Source organism: Lagopus leucura, unplaced genomic scaffold (genome assembly GCF_019238085.1).
Source record: "Lagopus leucura isolate 7727_CA_CO unplaced genomic scaffold, USGS_WTPT01 Super-Scaffold_806, whole genome shotgun sequence".
NCBI lineage: Eukaryota > Metazoa > Chordata > Aves > Galliformes > Phasianidae > Lagopus > Lagopus leucura.
The window spans coordinates 3649196-3674243 of NW_024962260.1; the positions used below are offsets into that span (position 1 = coordinate 3649196).

Genomic DNA, 25048 nt, shown 5'->3' on the forward strand with positions numbered 1-25048 from the left:
GGGGGGGGCGGCCGGCATGGCGGCGGGCGGGGCGCGGACGCAAGGCCCCGCGCGCGCGGAGGGGGTTCCGCAGTGCCGCCGGGGCGAGGCCGCGGGTTGCCCTTCAGGGAGGGAGGGGGGGAGGAGGAGGAGGAGGGAGAAAAGGGGAGGGGAGGGCACGGCGGGGCCTCCATTTTGTACCCCGAGGTGGCGGCGGCGGCGCGGTGGAAGCCCCGAGGCCCGGTGGGGCCCCGGCGCTGAGGAGACGCTGTGGTGCTGAGGCGGCGGCCGCGGGGCTCCCCGCGCGCCCTCCCAGGGGCGCTCCCGCCCCCCCCACACGGCGCCCCCCAGAGGGCTGGGCCCCGGCCCCCGCGCCCCCCCCGGCCCCGGCCTTTATGTTTTATCCCCCGTCGCTCTTTTTTAATCACCTATCGCCCCCCCATCGCGCTTTTTCTGCTGCCGATCACCCTTCCCCGCGCCGCCTCGGGGCGGATCGCGGCCTTTGGGTGCGGGGATCCTCACACAGAAAACACCATTTTGGGGTCTTGTCTGTTTTTTTTTTTTCTTCCCCCCCCCCCATTTTCTATGTGTCCCGGCGATCCAAGCGGGATGGGAGCAGATTTGAAGGTCATGGTCACTGGGAGCAGTCTCATTTGGAGCTCATTTGGAGCTCATCCGCTTGCCTTGTATTTTTACCCAGTTTTGTGCGTTTGGCAATAAAAGAATCCACGGCAGTGTCATTGTTGCACAGCCCTGAAAAACCCAGCAGTACGTCATTACCCATCTGTGGGACCGGAGCAGCACTGGGAGGGTGGGAAAGAGCAAAAAGAGCCCCAAAAACCCAAAGAAACCCCAATGCCAGCAGTGCCCAGCAGCCAGTGCCATGATTTCATGGCTCCCGCGCGTGGCACTGCGATGGCCGTGATGTTGGCTGTGCCTCGCTGACAGACAGCGGCACCGTGGAGGTTAACGTGAAGGACAACAAAACCTACAGCTTTTTGGAAGGTTTTTTTTGGTGGGATTTGGAGTTATTGTGAGCTTTGGGCTCATTAGGTGAAGAGCTGTGAGCTTTGATTCCTTTGTCAAGCTCTAAAATCACGACCGTTGGGTTTCTCCTCTCAGTTTTGTTGGATAGGTTCCATTTCAGAACTTGGGAAGTTGTAACGGGGCTGCTGGACAACCAAGGTGTTCCCAATCTCTCTCTTAAAAAAAAAATAAAATAAAATAATAGTTGTAATAATTCTTCAATGTAATTCTGAGTAATGTTTCAGTAAGATCACAGCACTCATGTTGATGGGTCCCCATGGGATACCTTCAGAGTACTTTTCCCAATGCTTTCCTAAGGAGGTGTCAAGTCTTTTCTGGACAACAAATTTAAAGATGGTTCACGTTGCAAATTTTGTCCTCTAAATTAACAGCAAAGAGGCTTTTCTGTTTGGAAAAAAAAAAAAAACCACACTGATTTTAGCTGGCCTGCATCTTGGTTTCGATTGGAAGTGTTGAGTTGAACGCCCCTCATTTTTTGCAAAGCTTTCTAGTTTTGTTTTTCTTGTGACATGCCAAAAAAAAAAAAAAAAAAAAGGTTACATTTCACGGCAAAGTTTTTCATAAAAATTGAGTAGACTCAAATCTCATCAATTTTGACTCAGATTTGAGTAGAAAGTTGTTTAATAGTCAACAGTTGTGGGCCCAATTTCTGTGTCCTTATTACCGCAGTGCTTAGTGGAGAGAGTACCTGGTCCTTCCTCATCTGGTAGTGAGAGGAGGGGGACAACTTTGTGTGTCTCCATGGTCTTTAAATGAAATTTTAGTAAGATATCCATCCTAATGGTCTTGTAACATATTTTGTAATAGGAAAGGTAGGATCTTGTGTGAAAGATGAGGGTATCCCCATGTTTGCTTTCCACTGCTGTTCCTTCCCCATTTACCCTGGGGAGGAAAATCACAAAGGAAAGTTTCCTTAAAGGTGTCTAAAAGTCAGCAAGAAGGGTTAATGAATGTTTTTGAAATGAGTGCTAAGTGAATTTCTACCTTTATTTGGTGGTGGCTGTTTGTAGAATGGGACAGGTGGGAAGTGGGGGTTTGGAGAACAGGGGATGCCAACAGCATGGTGAGCTGTAACTGGAGAAAATGTAGACCTTGTGTGAACCTGCTCTGCCATGCTCCTCAAGATCTTAACTATTCTAAATTGCTGGTGTGTCGGTTCAGGTTTTTCCCCAATACAGGCCTAGCAAGGTTAGCAGTTCTGTGATTAGAAAATACATCTGTATCAGCTTTCTGTTGAATGCTGCAACTATTTTTATCTTTTTTTTTTTCCCACTGGGGTTTTGGCTGAAGGCAAATCACTGCAGGCTCTGGTTTTGGAGGATTACATCTCTGGTTACAATTGTGGCAAAAAATCCTTTTTGTTTGGGAACTTTCTTGCCAAAATGAACCTGCCCTTTAAGAAATAGTCTGCTGCTGCTTTTATGAGTTACTTTAACCATTAAGAAATTTAAACTGAAATTACCCCATGTTATGTAGCTTGCTTTTGAGGCTTAATGCTTTTTGCCTTCTCTTATTTTCTTTTTTCTTGATAGCCTTTGTTACTAACCTCACAAAAGGTTGAAGGACAGGGTAGAAGGGAGGTGTCCGTTCTGTTCTGTAGAAGTAATTGGGAATATTGAGCACCAAGGCGCTCTGAAATAATGCAAGGGACTGTTCTGGAGGTTTGGTCACACATCAGTCAGAGGTTTTCTAGTTCATTCTAATGTCTTTGTGTTGGGTTTAGAGCAGCTGTGCTAAACTGCTGAGCAAAATGAATGGGTAACCTGCAGGTCTCTTTCCTTAGAGCAGTTAATGTGTTTGAGTGATCCCCCATACCTGCTTTTGAGTAAGTTTTAATGTGGTGGCTGATTTATGGCAGTGTACACGAAGGTTCCTCAGTGCCCACGTCCATCAATGGGCCGTGCCTGCGTGCTTGGCTCAGGTGTCCCTGTGTGATGGGGTGCTGCAGAACTCGTCCTCTTGTAAGAAGGCAAGAGTTGATGTGAATGATGTCAGCATTGGGCAAAACTACTGAAGGCAGCACTGCAGCACTTTTGCGTGGCGTTAATTTGACAGCTTTGGTCCATTTGACTTCTACATAACCAATTGCTATTCTTAAATGAGGTCTGAACTTTGTACTTCTGAATTCTGCCTTAGAAGAAAGCTTTATCAGCTCACTGCACTTGTAATGAAAGTTCTTCAGAGTATCCTTGAATTGTTTTCAAAGCTGTGGTGATGCAGTCAGTGCTCCAGAAACATCCATTTGCTCTATTAAGTTCAGTGAGCTTTGTAGTTGCACTTCTGCTGCAGACATTAATTGCAGGGTGGCTGCATCTGTTTCTTGGTCTCAAAGTGAAGATGCTCTTGGAAAGAACTTCACATCCTGGAGAGACTTGCCTTCCTTGCATTAGTTTTCACTTAGCTGTAAAGACATAAATGCATGACCTTGTTTTGCTTACACAAACACTCTACTTGGCGTGTAAACATCAGGAGGGGAGGTGTGGGATGTTGAGGATAGCAAATGTTCAGAAAAATAGAAAAAAATTGCAAATTGCTCCTGGGATGTTTATTGTGCAGCATTTGGGATGAAGCTCTTGTGTAGACTTTCACTCTTGAAGCACAAGCACTAACCTGCAGTGAGTTGGCTACTGAGATTAATTACTTGGTCGACTTACTTTGTCTGGTGCAGCAGTTTCTGACTGTGACTTTCCTACCCTGCAGCGTTGGAATGGGGTTGCAAGTTTGATTTGCCAAGTTGCTCTGCCTTCTCCAAGGCCTACATTCAACCACATTTCTGCAATATAAAATGTATTTTTAATTCACCATGTGGTTGTAGATAGCAGTGCAGGATTGCTGGTGACCCTTCTGATTTCTCCCACTCCATTTTTGCTCTCCTGTTTTGCATTGCGCTGAATTGCTTCCGGCAAAGACCATCTGCCTTCTGCTTTTGTAAAGGTCTTAGCTTATTTTTCATATAGTTCATTAAAGATGTGTGAAAGGGTGATCTGAGCTTGAGCCTTCACATGTTGGGTTACAGACCTCAAGTTGATGGTCTTGGTTTTAGCAGAATTTGCATAGGGTTTTGATTGAGCGTTGGCTGATTTGTTTAAAATGGTGATGATTGTTTTACTTGAGACTGTATTGAAAAGTCGCAGCTAGAAAAAGAGGTTAGGTCTGTAAAGAGGTATGTCTGGTTGGAGCAGGGCTCGGAGCTCCATATTTGTCCTTTCTCTTGCTCTGATGCAGAAGCTGCAGCCTTTCCTTTTGCCAGCGTGGATGCGCACGGTCAGATGGCTTCTTGGAGGTGTGTGATGGGAATGGTAATAGGGGACATGTAGGAGGTGGAAAATCCAGGATGCTTCAGGTTGAATGCTTGAACAGAATGCTCTGAACTTGCTGACCAGTCTAGGAGCCCAGTTAGTGAAATTCTAAGGATGCATGTGGGAGCTGTGGGAGTGCAGCAAAGGCACCGCGCTCTTGCTTCTGGCCCTTTCTGTAACTGGTGCAGAAAGGGATGGCTTCTGAATTCTTGAGACCAACAGAGGGAACTGATGGAATTATTTGGGCTTCCTCCATGTTCTCTGCATGGCAGTTTTGTTGCAACTTTGGATTATGATAAGAGAAGGAATCAGAGCTGAATCTGACCCTTTTATTGGGGGCATTTTGCATCTGGTGGAATGGCATCCCAAAAGAAGAGTGTGGTTCAACTGAAAATGTTGCTAAAACTGTTGCAGGCTCCAGCACTGGAGGCAGGCAGTCACTGGACAAATGGCAGGCTTACTCAATGGTAAGACTTGCTGGTCGCCAGAGAGCCAAAAGTTGTGACTCTGTCTTCTGGAAAGCCAAGGCTTATAGGTAATTAAATAAGGGCTATTTGGTTTAGATTTTTTTTTGTGTGTATGAGATTAGAACTCTACAAGTATCCTGAAAATGCCAGCTTGACATCTGAGGTCTGCATTTATTACCAATCAGCAAATGTCATCGGGGGGAGCAATGCTGTACAGCACAGCACGTCGGGCTCACAAGCTTGCTTTCTCAAACTGCTCAGGTGATCGGTCAGTGGATTTCATTTTTTCCTTGCTAAGGACTTTCCTGCTCCTCTGATGGATTTGCTGATGTCTGCAAAATTAGTGCTCATGAGAAGACCCTTTAATTCCTTGACCAGCTCATGAGTCCTGCTCACAAGGGCATGGTTTGGAGCACAGCTGCCTTCTACTGCAGCACAGCGTTTTCAGAAGCAATTGAACACATTTGCTGTTTAGGTTTCAGCATTGTTTGACTGTTTTGAAACATGAGCGTGGTTCTTTGGGTCTCTAATTAAATGGATGTGCATCTGTAAGGTGAGTCAGTTTCAAGAAATTGATTTTTTTCTGAATAAAATTGAAGAGTTCATTTTGCTTTGCTCTTATTGGGTGCACTCTTAAGTCGTCATTATGATACAAATCTCGGTTATCACAAGGAGGATTTGAAAGTAGGGCTTCCTATTGTGATACAAACCTCAATCACTACAAAAAAGTAGCTGGAACTAGGGCTGCTGCTTGTTCAGAGGGAATTTGGACACAAGGACATGAAGCACACCAACCAAGCTGAGGTTTTATTGCAGCTACAGGGATGCTGTTGGCACTTCTAGGGCTGAGTTGAAGGGCACAGACTGTTGCATCTCAGTTTGCAGAGCATTAAGAGTCTACGAGTTAATTTAAAGGCATTTTGAAACATTGAGGTTGTAAGGTGTTCACTGGTTTGCATGTGGTTACTGGTTTTGAGGGGCTGTGTGTGGCTGCTGCTCTCATAAGCTCTAAGTAGGGACTGAGAACTGGGCCTTGTGGGCAGTTGGTTGGGTGGCCCTCAACCAGAAAGATGGTGGCAGTGAGGAGAGACCAGGCCTAGAGAAATGGCTGTGAGGTTCTGAGCCTGGAAGTGCAGTGGAGCAGTTTTGGTTCTGCGTGCCAATAGGCTTTGGAGTTTCCTTTAGCTGCAGGATTCTGCTAGAGAGAGAATATGTGTGGATTTCTGTAATGACACAGCACTGGTATTTTCTTTGTTTTGCCATTTATTGTAGGTAACCTTTTTACCCATTTACTGGTCTTGCTTGTAGATCAGTAATTTGAAGGATAGATGCTACAGGCGGTGCAACTGCTAAGTTTGGCTCTGGGGAAGAGCTGGTTTTCTTTGCTCTGATTCTCAGCACAAAATGAAGTTTGGTTTTTGAATTTGTTAAGAAATTGATCCTTTTCAACATTTCTGAGTTGTGTCTTCTGTCTGTGTTTCCTTTCAGAGGTCGCAGCAGTGGCAAAGGACCGCCTCAGCCCACAGTGAGTATTTTTTCCTTGTTGTTTCCTCTTTAGATACAAGGAAACAGCTTCTCTGGTGGCCTTTCTTAGCAATGTGAAAATGGCACATTGTGGAATAATCTAATTTTTTTTCCTTTCGATACCTCAATGAGTATTTTAGACTGAGATGTGCTTTTTTAAATGTAGAAAATCTCGCATTCATCTGAGTCTGTGATTCTATGATCTAAGTCTCCTGGGAGAATGGGGAGAGAAGGAACTCTTAAACATTTGAAACATGCCAATAAAAATCTTTCTTGTGATTATAGTTGCAAATACATGGATAAATTTTAACTTGGGAACAGATTCAAAAGCGTTGCCTCTCTGGAAACTCTCTGAACTGATTTCTTTAAACAGAGGACTGAAGGCAGGGAGACAAGGCTTTGTCAAATAGAAGTAGCAATTGTGTTCAGCTTTACTACAAAATAGCTAATGTAATGTTATTGTAGCTAAGCCACTGTTACCTGTGTGTGTAACTTTAGTTATTCTCAAGGCCAATACACTGTTGCACCATGGATGTGACTTGGTTTGTAGGATATGTTGTGGAAGGTAAAGATCTGGGTCTTGATTCAGAAAACGGATCTTTGAACTGCACTAATCAAATATTTGCTAATTTGTTAGTGGCCTGTTTCTCAAGGATGACTAGTTCTAGGGAATGGGGCAGGAGTAGGAAGGGCTGAAAGGACTACAGTTTACCTCTATAAGTGTATATTGAAGATAATGGGTCTCTTCAGTAAAAATAAAGAGGCTTTGAGGGAGAGCAGTGAAAAAGGTGATGTACAAGTAGGAAGCGTTAGGCCTTCTGTGTTCCTTACTAAGTGTTGAGCACAGGAGCATCCTTAAATATGTTGGTTTCTGGGTTCTGGAACTGCAGTGAGTGGCTTTTGGCCACTAGTTTTATAATAGGCTTTGTAGCTCTTTAGCAGTTCACAACTGGACGACTTCATGTCCTGTTAATGCATGTCATCAGGTCTGTTTACTTCAAAGATGTAGTTCAGGGAACATTTCTCCTTCAGCAACAGTTGAGGTGCCTTGTCCCTGTTCCCAGGGAGGGCTGCTAGGAGGGCTTCTCAGTTGTGAGACTTGGTATGTGAGTTTTATCCACCCATTAATGGGATTGATATTGGGTTGAGGCACACTATAAGGTTTCTCATGTTTTTAAGGCTGCTCTGATATTTAATTGATCAGAGAAAGGGTCCTCTGGACATCTGCTGGGACTTAAATTCAGTGTATACTGACCAAGTGAGGTTTTTTGACCAGTCTTTCTAGCAGCTGTTCTGTACTGCTGAGAGCTGACTTTGTTCCTGTAGCGTTGCCTTTCTGAATTACAAGTGTTTCCCATAAAAATGACAACTTTTTTGGTTTTTTTTTCCAGATTTCTTTTGATGGCATCTATGCAAACATGAGAATGGTTCACATACTTACATCAGTTGTTGTAAGTCCTCATATTTGCAAGGCGTGTAAACAGTTTCTATAGTGACAGAGAATTGTTAAATATTACACTAATTGTAATATAATAGAGTGAATAATAAAGTTCAACAGTGGGCATCCTGTTCCAAGATTGAAATTTAAACAGTCATAGTAATAGCTATTGTGTATTTTTGGCTTGAAAAACTGCAAATTATATTTGGGATGGCAGATTTCTTACGCTCGTTGGTTGTATTTTGAATTTAATGTCTCCAGAGGCATTATGAATAAGTAATACATTTATATACAGGCAGCAGAAGCCCTTCTCCCTTCAGGTTGTTAAGGGAACATGACAAAATTTGGTGACACACTGTCCCACAGCAGCTAGAATCTGGGCTAAAACTTTAACCTTACTTATGCCCATGCATATGCACGGATTTGTTTTTGCACAAAGACTTGTTTGCATGCATGCATAGCTAATCAAAAGTCTCATGTGTACCGAAAACGCTTTCATGAGTATCTTTAATAAACTCTGGGACATACCCCAGTGTTTGTCTCTGTGGCACGCAGAGACGTGTTTGTAAATGGGCAAATGTTGAAAAAATTTGGGTGAAAAAAAAAGATTTGACTGAAAACTGAGCTTTTTGGTTTAGTTTTTTACACATTGTGCTTCTGTAAATATGTATTTTTGAGAAAATCACTCGTATCATTTGTCAGGCTGACAGAGTGCTACACTTGGATTTTTCTTGCATTCTAGGGATCCAAATGTGAAGTACAGGTGAAAAATGGTGGTATATATGAAGGAGTTTTTAAAACCTACAGTCCTAAGGTAATTTTTTTCTTCCTTTTTGGCTCTTCCTTCTTTTGAAAGGTACAAATACTGTATAATTGATGCTTCATTAAATTGGAATATTTATTATCAGTTGTTCTGACCCATGTTTAGGCTTACACATGCAGATTCATTTTTGCAAACCTCTGTAAATGTGTGCTTTTCCCAAGCATGTCAGTTACCAGTAGTCTATGGTGTATTCAATTAGGATATTCTTTTTATCTCTACTAGTGTGATTTAGTGCTTGATGCTGCTCATCGGAAAACTGCAGAATCCAGTTTGGGGCCAAAACGTGAAGACATACTAGAAAGTATTTTATTCAAGTCTTCAGATTTTGTTATGGTGCATTTTAAGGATATGGATACCAATTACGCAAGAAGAGGTATACATTTTTTAAGATTCTTAAAGTTATTTGTATTTTAAGATCATAAGTCAAGATTTCAAAAGTTTTATATACATTTTTTTGATGCTTTTTATGTCTTTCAATGCCAAGGAGTGAAGCTGCATGTTTGTAGATTTTCAGGTTGGTCAGCAATTGTCACTGGGAGCCAAGTGTTCATTGCTACACACATGCTTTATTCCCAGGTAGCAGCGACTTAAAGATGTATGGATTCATAGAAATTTGGAGAGATTTTTGCTCTTCATCTTGTATTTCCACATGTGTGTGTTCTTGCCTGATTTAAGGCTGAAGGATAAGATGCTTGTTTCAAGGAATTTGCTTTTCCTCAAAGAAGGATGCATAATATCAGAGCAACAGTAGCATTGAAATGCAGATGTGTTCCAGGTTCTGGATAGGATTTTGACTTTGAATTACACAAAAGCTGTCTTATAATGGATCTGCTATGAACATCTCTTTAATGTAAATGCAAACTGGATTCTCCATTACCCTGCCTTTCTAGATTTCTAGTGAGCAGATGGAATGAAAAATCTACTACTTCTAGGAATAATTACTGAATGGCAGTTTTCTAGAAGAAAACGACTGCTTTATGTTGAACAGTCACTCAGTTTGCATTATGAGGTGGAATGTCTTTGCATCTAAATCTTTTAAGTAGCTGGAGAGGAGAGCTGAAATAAAACTGTACAGACAGTGAGATAAACTGGAAGGCTGCAGAACTTGATAACTCACAGTGGGTAAATTAATCTGCTTTCCATTTTGTCTCAACAACTTATTATCGTGAAACCACACTTGAAAGAGCAAGCAAGTCTCTGATCACACCTGCACGTGAGAGCAATGAAAGGCTTTCTGCTTCTTGGGAAGTTAAGTTAGCAAAGATTCAAAAGCATGAGTGTGTATGAACACACATGCAAAGAGGAACTGTGGGCGTTTTGTTCTTGTAGAGGAACCCAAGTCTTGGTGACAGGGTCAGATAAGTCTATGTGATCCACAGTAAAGACTGAATTTGAACTTCTAGGTGAGGGGATTGTGCTCCCTGCTATGTTTGCACTGAGTTGTTACCATCTGGTGCTCAGCTCCATTTGATGGTGCTGAGCTTCATACAAAACAAAGGCTATTAGCTTCTACAGACCCATGAAGAAGTATTTTAAAATAGCCAAAAGACACTGATGGGCAGGCAATTTCAGACAAGGCAGTATGCTGTTTGGAGATGCTGCATTGGAAAGAAAGCTTGCTGTCACTTGAAAATGTAATCAAACAAAAGGGCACTCCTCAGGCACTTGGTTGCTGCAGGAGAGGCTCGCTAGACTAGAGTTTATTGGGGGGGAGTGTATGTGTTTGGTTTCTCCCTCCTGTTCTCAGACAAATGCAAGACTTCTGAGGAGCCCTTGAAGTAAACTTACTTTCTTCAGAAGATACTATGCTGTGTCTGGGGTCGTGTGAATTTTTATTCTGGCATTTGCTTCTATGTTGAGCTGGGGGGGCTTTGGCCAAATGGTGCTCCTTAGATTTTGAGTACTGATCTTCTGAATTACCCTCAGACTTGAACAGCAGAGGTGTTTGCTTCGTTGTCTCTGTCTTTGTGTCAAAGTCAGAAAAGCGGACTGGAAGAGGAGTGGTAAAGAGCAATAGGTAGAAAGAAGGGGAATGGGATGGATTCTTCTTTCAGAAGGAGTGGAAAATACGGTTATCTCTGAAAAAAAAAACATCCAAAGTAGTCTGCCAAGCACCTTTCATTGCTATCTTACTTGTGCAGCTTTGGGGCAACGAGCTGATAATTAATCCTGCAGCAGCATCAGTATGAGTACAGGGAAGGTAATGGCAGTATAAGCTGGAGGTGAGTGAAACTACTCTGTTTGGAAGCAACAGCCTTGAATTTGCCTATGCCAAGCATGACATTGCACCTTAAGTTGAATCAGTGGAGAAAGCGTGGTGCCTACCTAGACTGTGGAAATTGGAAGTGTTGGGAGAGGGGGGAAAGTAGGACTGCGTAGATAAGAACTTTCTGACAGCTTAAGCATCAAGAAATAAATCTCTCCTTGCTACCTGAGCCCTTATTTGCAACTTTTTCAGTCTATCTAGACCTTTGTGCTTGAGTAGATTCCTGTCAGGCTTCAAAAGGAATCAAAAAGAACCATCTGAGGGTCACTCAGTGGAGTCAGGGCTTTCTGCAGTACCAGCAGATTGGCTAGTTAGATTATTGGGCCCATACAAATGGAATAGAAGGGCACATTTCTACAGAATAAGCTTCTAACAGCATTTCCTGTAGTCCTAAACACTGATCAGGCAGCTCTGCTGGTTTGCATATGATTCAAATTTGAGTAAGGCTTGAGTTGTCTTCTTGGCTCCTCTTTAAAGACAAGAAAATTCAAGATCATAACTACTGTTAAAGTAATAGGCTTCTACAATGTTTTTATTGTTTTTTTGGCACAGTCACTACGCTCTGAGAAAAGTAATACAAATCCAATAAAAAAAAAAGGCAAGAGAGAACTGGCTATTTAAGTTTTTCCTTGAATTAGCACTGAAAGGGGCATTCTTCCAGAGAAAGTGTTGGAAGGGGAATAGCAGGAGGCACATTGTGAACAAAGGAAGGAAATGTTCGCCCTGGAGAACTAGTGGTAACTGGTTCTAATGTTTTAAATCAGTAGTAAGTAGTTTCAACAGTAAACTCTTAGTTGTTTTGTAACATTTAAGCTGAAACATCAATTTTCTTTGAGCCATGCGAACTTGATCAAAGTTTGCAGTGTGCAATACAAACACCTTTGGCACCTAATGCACGTTGGCTTAATGGCTTTTGAACTATGCTTAAATGCATATTTGTGCTCTTCCCCATGAGCACAAAACATGTTTGAGAAAACAAGCTTTTATAATGCCAAATTTGATCAAACCTGGACTCTTAATTGCTCCATTCTGGCAATCCTTTCTCTAAGTCACCTAATAGCACACACTTGAAGAATTTGCCCAAGCTGAGGCTTTTCTTAGAATGCGTATACTTGATTTGCTTCTGCTTCATGTGAATTTCTGTTGTGTAAAGTTGTCCTTGGGATTTTTTTTTTCCCATTTAGCAGGCTGAGACAAGAAGTGAGGCCTTAACATAGGAAACTTCTTTGCTTGGAGACTTCATGCAAAGTGGGTTCAGAGGCATTGGGAGCTAGTGGAGGCTTACATACAACTCACACTTCTTTATGGCCAGCTCTCATTTGATCATTTATTTGAGTTTTACCCATATACAAAATGAACTGGATATAAATTTGGCCGTGTCAAGGTGTCACGTGAAGTGCTCCTTCAACAGCTCAGAGATACGGGGCCCCAGCAAAGGGGAGTGTGAGCACGCAGTCGATATCTTGCGTGCTAACCCTCTGCCAGTTGGCACCCAGAGCAGCAGTTTGCTTCAGCTTCTACTTTCTTAATAATCTTAAGAGCAGTATCTTTGTTTTGGAAACAATGATTTGAAGAATTTGTGTGTTCTCAGTTGTGCTGCTCATCAGTTTTGTTCATGCCTTGTTTGTCTTGTCTTCTTTTTAATCTTGGTGTCCCTCTGTGTCTTTCTGACTGTTTGTTCCAGGATAATAGTGAGCTGTGCCTTGAAGTACCTTTCTGCTACATTCAGACTGCTCATGAGACTGTACTGTGTGACTAGAAGTCTGCCTTTGTAGCTTGAATTCTTCCTAACTCGATTTTTTTGAGCTGTTAAGGTTAGGCTGATGTTGCAGTCTCACTTGTATCCTAAAATGAAAGAAAGGTGAAGAGCAGAGGGACATCCTGTGCCCTGTGATGTACTGGATTCTACTGGGAAACTTAGCATTGCTTGTATGAATCTTCCTCAGGCCTGTAACACTCATTAGGTGGTGCAGTTTTTGTGTTGCCTTGTCCCACCAGTTCATCTGTATCACAATTTTTGACAGCACTCTGCTGATGGTTTTTATGTGGCTTTTTAAATAGGAAAGTTAGTGGGTTAAATATGAGTCTTATTAAGCTACTATTTTATTTGCAGTATCTAGAATGCCAAAACGTTTTGTGTGGAGTTTTTTTTTTTTCTGAAATTATTTAATAGAAATTAATTAAACCCTCTGAGAATACAGACATTACCTCCATCAGGTGCTGTCCTCAGTCCCCACGTCCGTGTCTTCTCATCTTGTTGGAGGAAGTTCCCCTCTCCCCCAGTGAAGCATCATGGAAGCAAATGTCACACAAGTGACACAGGCAGCCTCCAACTTAGGTTTGGTGTAAAATGTCTGATCTGGGAGGATCAGGCATGAAGCAGTGAATGAATGGCAGTAGGCACAGAAGCAGCACTGGCTGGCCTAGATTATGGCTGTGTTGGCTATGGGGTGTTGATAAGGTGAATGTACAGCTTCCAGATACCAGTGCTTTACTTTTGCTTTCCAGCTGAGTGTGCTCTCGTTGCTCCATCACTGTGGATTTAGATAGCACTTTGTTATTATGTAGTTCCCGTTTACATTTAAACATCTGTTCTTGTAATGTATCTTAAAAGCTGTTTGCGTGAAGGGAAACTGAGATGTTTTCTGACAGATTGATATACCTTACAAATCTGAAGGCTGTCCAGAGGGATTTTAGCAAAGCAAAATAGAGAAATATACTGGGATTGTGAATAGGGGGAATATTGCTGAAGTTTTAACATGGAAATCATCTTTGCAAGGTGAGAGATGTGTAATCAGCTTGAATGTGTCTGCGAAAGGGACTGAAAGAGTGTAGCTGTGCCTGAACTCAGACTTATAATGTGGAAAAAACCCACCTGTGTTTATATCTGATGTCTTCCATTTTTTTCTCTCTCCATATTTGTTTGTAGTTCCTTCAGAAACAGGTAATTTTTTTGGCAGTCACTCTGTCTCTGCATCTTGCCTTTCATAACGCTTCTGTTACCATAATATATAATGGAAGCTTAATCTCTTTGCTGGCGCATTTATAGCACTGTAAAACATGCATGTGTAACTTCACAGAATCATTTGGAATACCTTGCAGTCAGTCGATGACTTCTGTTCCCACCCTTGATTGTTACCTATCCTAAGCAGCTGGAATTGCAACCACTGAAAAGTTACATCAGCACTATTATTTAGCACAACAATACCGTGGCTGTTTCAGAACAGTGTACCAATAACCCCAGAATGTGCCTGCTGGAGGCATCGGATGTAGTGAGAAGCTGAAATGATCTCACTTGGAAGTGTTAACCTTCAGCTGTGGAGGAATTATCGCAGCTCTGTTGGGGAACTGTGCCCCGAGGTCTCACCAGGTGGTTGATGCAGGTTTTTGCAGCTTCACACGAGCCCTAACAGTGGTTTTCCTCATTAGGGTGCCCTTCCTTCATTTGGCTTTCTTTTCGTCATTTTACTGATTCTTTTGTATTTGAAATGAATGCTTAGCTAATAGACATCTTTCTTTCTGTACGTCTTCTATAACATTTTATTTCACATACGCTTATTAACAACGCTTAAATGCTGAATCGCTTCCCTGTCGTTTCTTTGGTCTCTTTGTATGAGTTGAGCATTTCATGAGACAGCCTGTCCTGTACCATACAGAGCTAAGCACAGTTCTGATAGAATGGCAATACATGGGAATAGATCATGGCAATATATGGGCAAAACTTGATTGTGAAATGGGCAAAACGGGGATAATAGGCTGTGTTGACAGTCTCTTAAGAAAAATCCTCAGTAATTGTTTAAACTCTGCAACACTGGTGGCCAACAAATCACTTCAGATGTTGTTAATTCTTTTCATGATGGCTTTCATGTTCATTTCTCCTCGTAGGATTTCGGATCTTGCCAAAAGTTAATTTAAGCCATACTCTTCCTATCTAGCACTGCCTGGTGGTTTGACCTCATCTTTTTTAAAGACCTGAAGTGTTTGCTTCTTAGTTTTCTTTAGAATTATAATGAGAAATTCTAGGCTGAAGGCACTCAGAGAAGCTTATTTTATTTTTAAAAATTCTTCTGTTTAAGTAATCTAAGAATTTGCAGACAGCTCTAAGATTCGGTTGCTTACAGAATAGAAAAGCTTGGCTTCCTTGATGAATGTTTTGTACTTTTTTTTCCCCCTTTTACAGTACTTCAATATTGTAGTATTATTTCTTCAGCCATTTTCTTAGTCTGACTTGAATGAAACATGAACAAGTGAAAATACAAGCTTGTGTTCTTTATCTTTTATGAAATTTTTTACAATTTATATAAAAAATTGCATACCCTTAGTGCACTGGCTAATCAACGGCATATTTATTTTCATATGTTGCTGAGAAAAAGAGTGTCTCTGAATCTTGCTGTGTGATGTGGGTAAGCTGCCACCTGAAAAAAGCTTGCAGGAAACAGCATTTCTCTGTTGCTGTCCCATTGAATGAGTACCCCAAGCTAATGGGTAATTGAGTTATACTGCAAAGGGAGTGCAGCTGTGTGCGTGCATGCTGGTGTGGTGAGTTGTGGAGACAGAAGGAACTCAGGAAATGGAGGGGAGCTTGTATTCTGCTCATTTAAGGGATGGGGTGCATTCATGCTTTTTTTTTTTTTTTTTTTTTCCTGTTTGCATAATTTGTTAGCAGTTAGTTAGGCTCCCTGGACAACAAGCACACTGTAGGAATCTTGGATTTGCTGTAGGAATGGCACTCCCCAGGTAGTCCCATGCTTAGCAGAAACCATACGTGCAGTTTGTGTATAACTTCTGGAAATAATTGCAAATAATTATTGCTATTCTTTGGTACCTTGTCTCATACTTAAAGTTGCAAGAAAACCCACCCTGTGATTAGATTTATTTGAAGTTAGTCTGCACTTCCTGGTTTTTCTAAACATCAGCAGACAGCTCTCTGATGTAGTCTCAGGGAACACAGCAGCTACAAGAGGTGAATGCTGTTAATGTGTCTGCAATCCAGTTGTGTTTGGTTGTTCCTCAAAAAAACTGGTGAGTCCAGTGTTTTCCTGTGCCTAATCAAACTGATTTCACCTCCATCCCTTCCCACTCCCTTCTAGATGCTTTTACTGATTCAGCCATCAGTGCTAAAGTAAATGGTGAGCACAAAGAAAAGGATCTTGAGCCGTGGGATGGAGGAGAGACCAGCGCTAACGAGGAGCTTGAGGCACTGGAGACAGATGTTGTAAGTAATGCTTTTTTGTTGGTTCTGGTGGTCTCTAGAAAGCAGGCTGCTTCTTTGGATATGCCTTGCCACAAACATCCCTTAATTTTAATCTAGTAGTGGGGCTGAAGATGCTGGCCTATATCACCACGTGTTCAGTCTTTGCTAGCGGCTACCCCAGCACTTTTTAAAAATTTGAGCAAGAATAGCTGGATTTCAAATGCCACTTTTGGCAAATATTGACAAATGGCAGCTGCTGGGGTAAGGAACTTGTTTGATTTGAGGACTGGCTGAAAAAGGAGCTTTTATTAAGAACTCCACATTCAGCAGCACACTGAAGTCGCTTATGTTTAATCAGGGCATTCCTGTCTGACGATCACTGCATTTGTGAATGATGGTGAAATTGTGCTTAGCTGTCTCGGAGCTAAGATGAAGGAAATTGATAGGAGACTGACCCATGGTTTAATAAGCACAGGTACAATCTCAGCAGATTATGCATCGTTAGATGAAGAGTATGTTCTTAAATGAGCTTCTTTGTATATCATAGCAGTCAGCTTTTCCTCAACCATGCATTCTTCTTAGCAAGGTATTGTGCTGCATTGTGTTAAAGGCAAGAATGGAGTCAAGTTATTGTGGAGAATATTAACTTTGTCTTGCTGGAACAGTTACCCTGTCAATTTTGGTGTATGTACTGTACAGCTGAGATTTGTTGGAATACATAATGCTGCCAGTGCTTTTATGAAACACTCAAAGCATTAATCATCTGTGAAGGTTAAGTCTCAAGTGCTGTAGTAGCATACTTCATGAAGTGGGGAAGTTGCCCTGATCACCAGGGGTCTTCTGCCTGCAGTGTGTGTCTCAGATAATTGCATTAATAGTGCTTTTGGGAAGTATCAGTGCTTGTCATAGCAAGGGATGCTCCTAACATTCAGAACTGCATACTGTGTTAGCCATTAACTAGTACAGAGTGGGCATGGTGCTTAGAGAACAGAAACCAACCAACTGCAAAGCAAAAAAGAAACCTAACTGGCTTTTTAGGACCAAGTACATACATCTGATGAACAAAGACCCCTGAAATAAACCGTGGCTCTGCTAACTTTCTGATATGAACAGTGAATTTGTAAGCCAAGACAAAAGAGCAAAAGGTTTGACTCCTGCCACCAGCCCTTCATTTTAAGGGAAGGTGGTTCCAATGACATTTTGAAAAACAAGCATTATTTTCTTCTAGTCCAATGGATGGGATCCCAATGACATGTTTCGTTACAATGAAGAAAATTATGGTGTAATATCAACATATGACAGCAGTTTATCTTCTTACACGTAAGTTCTAAAATATTTTCTTATTAGATGTGTATTTAATGTTTTCCCTGATGTGACAAAACTTGTATTCTCAAGATAATTTTATATACTTTCTAAGGTTTGGAATCAAATATCTGGAAAAAAAAAATAATGAATGAATAGTGCTTAAGAAACCTTGCCAGATTTCTGTGAATAGTTTATGTAGCAATCTGTATATATTCCCTTAAATGGGCACAGTTCATTCCCGTTGCAACATTTTCTGAATTTAGGCATGCAATAACGCTTAATTCTTAGAAAAACTTTTACAAGTGGAGTGAAAAATACCAAATTGTGAAACTATAATGTGTCTTTATGTAGCTGCCATATGCACAGTTTATGTTTCACCCAGCAGAACAGTTGATTAAATCCTAATTTTATTGTGATTATTCATAATGTAGGTATTGGAGCCTTGAAATGCTGCTGATATTTCGAGGGGGTTTTGTGCTGTGGATAACTTATTTAGCAGACTTGTGCAGACCTAAAGTTTTAGTTACAGTATAATAACAGCTTGAGTATAGAAGAAGTATGAAGTCTGCTGTGCTTACTTTGGCAGCCTGGACCCATTCCCAGTAGTCTGCAGCTATAGCATTCACTGCAACTACAACACAAACCAGTTGCAGATGTTGAACAGCCATCATGAAATGTCTTTATTTTCCCACTCTTTTTGCCCACAAAGTATTAAAACTTGGTTGTGAATGTCCAGGAATTGCAGTGATTATTTTTATTTTCTAATTTTTTTGTCTGCACATCTCTTGTTCAACGTTTTATTGTCACATTATAGATGTGTTCTAACAAAAGCTTAATTGGCGTATGTCTGCATCCTAGGGAAGCTGTTCCTAGAGCAATGAAGTATACTGAAGTGCTCTTTGTACTTCTGAACTTTAGTCTGCGATCTTTCCGCTTTATGGGTATTAATGGACACAAATTAAGAACATGAAGGTGGCTTTTAATTGCTGGAGACAAATTCCATTATTTCCTAGCCAAGCAACTTGCTTTGCATTTTGTTGCTTTAGTTGGGAAACTTATTCTGATTTTCCAAGCATACGATGAGCATGGTCCAGCTAAATGCTTACCTGTGCAATTGAAGGATTGTACAGGGTTTACTGTTCATTTTTTATCTTCCCAGAGCTTAGCAGTACCAGGTATAGTTTGTCAGTCTGCATAAAGGCACAAGTTCATGTTCTAGCAAGCAAGCTCCTTGGCTGTGTTGGTGGCTGCTGCGCTCACATTATTTGTGAGGCTGTGCTTTCTCTTTCATCCCCTTAGCCACCATTGATAATGGCAGCAGCTGGCCAAAAGTGTGTGTGAGGAGGGAGACTTCTGCTGCAGTAGCAGAGCTCTGTGTTACAGTTTGGCAAAGCCACTTGCTTTCATAGCCTTGCCACCAACACTTGAGTAATCTTGCATGTATTATTTCTTACTTGGGCTGTTTCTCCAACTACTTCCTTTGTTCTTTGTTTATATTATCCTAAATGAGTGCAGTACCTGTTATCTAATACCAAGCATTGCATGGTCAGAGTCTCAGCTCTGTGTAGCATATTCTAAAGTAAAGTCAATGAAACAACCTTCAGAATTTAAAATTTGAACCAGAATCACAGAACAGTTATTTCATAAAACCTAACACAAAAATTAGAGCAGTAAAAAACAGCAATGGCAGATGGACAGAAGGCAGTGTCAGCTCAGTTGTGGTGTCATGTAGTTCATTATGTTAGTAATTCATTGCTTGTGTACTGAGTTCTTGTTTGGTGCCTTTCCCAAAAGGGCTGCATGTGATTGTTGCAGTGTGATATTACCTGATATTGTAATGCATAGAATGAATGGTTTTGAGGTTCCAGGACATGGAAAGTGAGTCTTGGGTTTCTGGTCCCGTGCTGTGAAGTACAGCATTCATCTTTTCTGCAGTTACTCATAACTGGAAGAACTGAAATTCTGTGGCTAGAATTATGGGAGGATTAAGTTTGTAACTCTTAACTTCAGTAGTGTTGGGACTCTTACATCTATTGTGAATGTGTAAATTGCTAAACCAATTCAAATTTGGTCTCTTGAATTAGCTTCCTATCTAAATAATGGGCTGAGGCCTTTTTGTTGCTAATGTGCTCAGCCCCGTTAAAAGTAGGAGACTTTGCATAGCTTTAGGGACTTGGGAATCTGCATGTCCTACGAAAAAGCTCTGCATCCTGACCTCAGTTCTCTAGGCAGGTAAATGGCACTGATTTTGTAAGTAATGTCAAACCAGTCCAGAAATATTGCTATTCTCAAAAAAGCATAGCAAGTCTCCTGGCTTAAAAGCAGCTTGTGTGTTATTTTTTTTATTTTTATTATTTTGGTTTGCAATTTGTCCGCCTAGAATTAATGCTATATAATTTTGTAGGTTCTTTGTACTTCTGAATTCATTTCAGATGTTCTTTGCCTTCCATTGTCTTTCAGGGTGCCATTAGAAAGAGATAATTCAGAAGAGTTTTTGAAACGGGAAGCCAGAGCAACTCAATTAGCAGAGGAAATTGAATCAAGTGCCCAATACAAAGCTCGGGTTGCCTTGGAAAATGATGAAAGAACAGAAGAAGAAAAATATACTGCTGTTCAGAGAAATGCTAATGAGCGAGAAGGTCATGGTGTGAACACTAGGTACTTGCATACGCTATGAACAGTATTTTTATTTAAATGATGTACATATTTTGGTACAGTAGCAATTTACTCATTGAAACTGTGCTTTTTCAGCAGGGCTGATTAGGTTAGGAATCTTGTGTAAACAATCACTTGCTGGTTTTGGCACTCGTGCTGACCTGTACACCTCTACTTGGCCCTGTGTTATCTGTAACGAAACAGACTTCTCCATTCTGATATTTCACTGTGGTGAATTCATACCAAATTACAGGAAAAGGCAGTGGTTTCAGCGTGTCATGGAGAATTTCAGGCCTTAGTACTAATGCATTCAGTGTCTGTGGGCTCTTAAGTAGTGGAAAGTATAGTGAGTATCAAAGGATGATTCATAGGGTGAATATTTGATCAACATCTGATTGTATTTTGAGCTTGTTTTGAGAAAGATAGGAAGTATCAGCAGAGAGTTCTTGAACTCGTTATTTTCCAGATCTTCTTCAATGCTGATAGAAATTTGCTGTGTTTCAGGGAAAGTAAGTACGTCCCACCTGGCGGGAGAAACAGGGATGTTCTGTCCTGGGGAAGTGGAAGACAAAATTCACCAAGGATGGGCCAGTCTGGATCAGGCCCACCAATTTCAAGGTCTGGATCCCACACTTCAGATTTCAGTCCTAACTCTGGAGCAGATCAAAGAGTAGTTAACGGAGGCAAGTATCTGAAGTTGAAATTAATGTGCCTTAGAAAAGTGCAATAAATTACCCAATTAATGTTGAAACTGCATGAGATGTGGTTTTAGTATTTGTATTTAACAAGCTGCTTAGTATGCATCATTTAACACAGAGGTGGTGATTTTTCATCTGGGTTTAAGGTATTGATAACAAAACATTCATTTGAATGCATCGTCTGTAGCTTTGCAGAGCAGCAGAGTGTCACCTGCTTTCTACCTTTGTCTTAGATGATGGTGCAGTCTGCAGCTTTAAAGATGAAAAATTGCTTTTTTGATTTTTTTTTTTTTTTTATGCTACTGCTTAGCTTTCTCTTGAGGAAAAGCAATACTGACATCTAGTGAAAGGGAGGTGGTGGCTGTACTGGAGGAGGCAAGTGCCTTCCTTCCTGGTGCTTGGATGAGTTCTGCTTCCTATTATAGAGGAGAAAGCAACTCGCTGGCTTCACCATCATGTGGGTGGAAAAACCATTGATGGGAAACTAGGAAAAGTTATCACAGGAAAATCAGTCAAGTCTTCTCTCCAAATAGTTACTTGAGTGTTTTCTGCTGTATGCATAGGTAACATTTATGAATGGACATTGCCAGGCACTGAATAGCAGAAATTGGTGATTTATAAACTGAATACCAGTTTTTGAGAGATGGACTTTAGCAGTAGCCCACCTTTGAGGCACTGTTTCTATATGTTAAAAGTACTATTAAATGAGATTGCTGTGAATTAAAAATAATAATAGTTAAAAAAAAAAAAGCATAATGCTCAAGTGCCTCTATGTGGAGAGGAAGTCAGAGATATTTAAAGGTAAGTGAAACCTTCTTCTTAAATAGAGTCAAATATAAAAAGGGTGTACGACTGAGTCTTGCCCAAACAAGTTGAAATTTGTACTATTTGTGGTCTGTGCCATCCTATTACTTTGCTGAGTCAACATCATACACTTAGCATACTCAAAATGGCTTATAAATAAAACGTATTTGGTTTGGAAACAATGAACCCTATATCCTAGATTAAAATACCACATTAATACCACAGGTAACTGGTAGAGGCATAGATGTCAGGATTCAGACACTGAACACCGCTGTTTTTTGTAAAGATACAGTTCCTAGAATTGGTACTGCTCATCATTTGGTTTGCAAGTAGCAGTTTGTGCGTTCAGTCCTACGCTGTACGAGAGCCTCTGGTAGCTGATGGAGGACCGATGCGTACTGTAGAACTTATACATGGTAGGCTAACAGATCAAACTTTACTGTCTATTCCTTAGTAGTATTTGTAGATCCTAATTAACCCTTTGGGGAGTTTGTGACGTTCAGATATTAAATTTGACCTGAAGCAGAGTCCAGAATCTTACAGAGACTACTTTATTGGTTGCAGAAATAAATTAACCTACCCCCAAAGGGTTAAACGTGAGAAATCATTTTGTCATATTTTACTTTTTTTTTTCTGTTGACCTTTTTCCCCATAATTTTTCTTTAGTTTTTATACTTTCCTTCATATCATTTGTTCTGTCAGGTGTTCCCTGGCCATCGCCTTGCCCATCTCCTTCCTCTCGCCCACCTTCTCGCTACCAGTCAGGTCCCAACTCTCTTCCACCTCGGGCAGCCACCCCTACACGGCCGCCCTCCAGGCCCCCCTCGCGGCCCTCCAGGCCCCCGTCTCACCCCTCTGCTCATGGTTCTCCAGCTCCTGTCTCTACTATGCCTAAACGCATGTCTTCAGAAGGTACAATACCACAATTTGTTCATGTTTTTGTTTGTCTTTGTTTAACTCCTTTGTGAGTTTAATTACAAAATTGTTTTTCCTCTTCATTACTTAACCTATAATTTGTGTTTAACTTTAGTTTATCAGACTATTTCTATTAACCTTTTTATTTGAAGAGCTTTACAAAAACAAAATAAAGCTGTGAAATTTCCCAAGTTGGTATGAAATGAACTCAGCTTTGTAAACGCTGCTCAGTGTCTTAACCAACAACAACATGCAGGACCCGATAAGTATAGAGAGCACTGTTAGGAATATCAAATTATAAAAATCTAAAAAAATATATGAAAACAGTTGTTTCACAAAAAGCAGTTTCAAATTTAACTAAAATGATTCAATCACCTTTCGTTTATTTTAAAAAAGAGAACACTATAGTTAATAAGTGCAGTGTGGAATGGGATAGGATGAGCTGCTTCAAAGATGAATCAGTAGAAAACATTAGGTCTAAGTTTGCACTGAGGCAGGACAAGTCCCTGGTAGCCAAATGTATGCATGGGAACTTTGACACATGATCCTTGGTAACTGTATGCAGTAGAATCTGAACTAAATGTATTTGTACTCTGAATAAGGAAAAAAGGTCCAAATTTTTAAGTGCACTAAAAAAAAAGCAAACAAAAAAAAAAAACAACAAAACAACCAAAAACCTGTCCTGCACAGCACAGTCTGGCAATCCTGGAAAAATGCAAGGTGGCTACCTACCTAAGCTCCCTGGAAACGTGCACTCTGTGCTATGATAGGCTCTGCTGGAGCCAGGTTAGAGAATCGTGCTCACTGAATCAGTAGCGTGTTCTATGGCTTGCCTGATAAATGCTCAGCATGATCCGTAACCAAAAAGTGGACAGTAGCAAACATGTCTGCACGGTGTTCTACTGCCAGTTAAACTTATCAGTGTGGGATTTCTTTGAAGTAGCAAGATATAAAGAATCCGTGTACAAGTTCAGTTATTTTTTGAGCACTTGTGTTTGACTTGTCAGGCATGCAGTGAACTGCTTACTGCAACATGAGAATTGCTGGGAAGTGTATTCTGTAAAATACGTGCTTGTATATAAATTGGATTCAAGTGGGCTTTAGATTCATGATTAAAAAAGAGGCTAATGTTTAAAGTTTTATATAACCAGAAGAGGTACTTGGTATTTTAGAGCTTTATATAAATGAAACCAGGAAATTGCTACCTGTACTTCTGTTACTGATCTAAATGAAAAATGAACTGTCATCAGCCAGATTGTCTTATGGTCATCCACCATTTTTCCTTCTAGGGTATCAACATTTGAATCTGATCTTATAAAGAAAATGTTGTTAGGATGTAGAGACTGTATGGCTGCTTAGACTTGAGTATGACTTTTTTGTGGCAGCTGTAGAAACTGTTCAGAATTACTGTATTCTCTTATGACTTCAGCTTCTGGTGTTAAACATGCATGACTGGAACCTTGGGATAACAATAACTTGTTTAGTTGCAATTTTGCTGACTTGTTAATGAATTGTGACCTGCTGCAGGCAATTCAGCCTCTGTGCAGAATGATCTGCTGGAATTCCCCACCAGCGTTGGTCAGCCAGGGTTGGCAGCTGCTCTGTAAATCAATGTTTGGCATCACTGACCACCTGACAAAAACAATGCAATCCTTTTTTTTTTTTTTTCCTCTTGGAAATGTTTGACAGCTCAGAACTGTGATCATCCAGCAGGAGATGGGCCACTAATTTTTTTTTTGTCTTTTCTTGCTGTAAGCAATATTGGATGCTTGGATTCAAATTTTTAAATCTGGTAAAACTTCTAAATATCAATTAATATATTTTTTCTTAGTAAGGTGATGAGGATGCTGCTAGTCTGGCTGGACCAGTGGCTTGATCTTTTTGGTCTCACAGATCCCTGGTTCTAGTCTATGCCAGTGTGATTGCATTATTGTGAGTTACTAGGTTAAATCCACTTTTATAAACAGACAGTATACTTGAGTATGCTTTGTGATGGATGTTGAGTACTTATTGTGTGGGGTTGTCTTCTTTTTCTCAGGGCCTCCACGGATGTCTCCTAAGGCACAACGGCACCCTCGAGGTCACAGAGTCTCTACTGGTAGGGGTACAATTTCAAGTGGCTTAGAATTTGTATCTCATAATGCACCAGGGGAAGCATCTACTACTGCAGTGGCACGAGGCAGCCCTTCAGGTGGGACGTGGTCATCAGTTGTCAGTGGGGGTAGGTAAAGCTTGGCTTATTGCAGATGGCTTGCCAGGGGTATCTTAGAGTCTTAATGCTAAGCAGAGTGCTGCGTTTCTAGACAACCCAGGCTCTGAATACACTGATCTGCTAACTTAGCTTGCTTAGATGAAGCTGGAGAAAGATGTTACCAGGTAGTTTAGTGAAACAACTGGTGAGTTGATCCTTAAAGTGTAATATTGTCTGAATTGCAGAGAGGACAGGTCAGTTGCTGTATGAAAGAAAGGAAAAATGTGGGAGTTGTTGAAAGAAATAACCTTCTGGCATGTTATTGAAGGAGATGAGAAGAAGTTAGATACTTTTCTGCTGAATTTGGTTAGTGACAGCCTAGCTGGATTGTTATGGTTTAGAAAGGAGTGAGGCATTTGGGTAGAGGAAGGCTGGCATTACAA

The 25048-nt window shown here is 41.0% G+C and overlaps 1 protein-coding gene across 8 annotated transcripts in view; it reads left to right on the forward strand.

Annotated features, from left to right (window-relative positions):
* The window catches only part of ATXN2 (ataxin 2), a 50023-nt gene that overhangs the window by 477 nt on the left and 24498 nt on the right, over positions 1-25048 (forward strand). For 4 of the 8 annotated variants that reach the window (XM_042865549.1, XM_042865551.1, XM_042865550.1 and 1 more), the window contains exons 2-11: positions 6281-6317; positions 7708-7767; positions 8497-8568; positions 8800-8950; positions 15934-16058; positions 17266-17357; positions 19803-20000; positions 20502-20680; positions 22202-22411; positions 24453-24635. In XM_042865549.1, coding sequence (XP_042721483.1) covers positions 6281-6317; positions 7708-7767; positions 8497-8568; positions 8800-8950; positions 15934-16058; positions 17266-17357; positions 19803-20000; positions 20502-20680; positions 22202-22411; positions 24453-24635 — 1307 coding nt within the window. The remainder of the gene's footprint in view (positions 1-6280; positions 6318-7707; positions 7768-8496; positions 8569-8799; positions 8951-15933; positions 16059-17265; positions 17358-19802; positions 20001-20501; positions 20681-22201; positions 22412-24452; positions 24636-25048) is intronic. The other 4 variants (XM_042865553.1, XM_042865554.1, XM_042865556.1 and 1 more) reach the window with 4 other exon arrangements.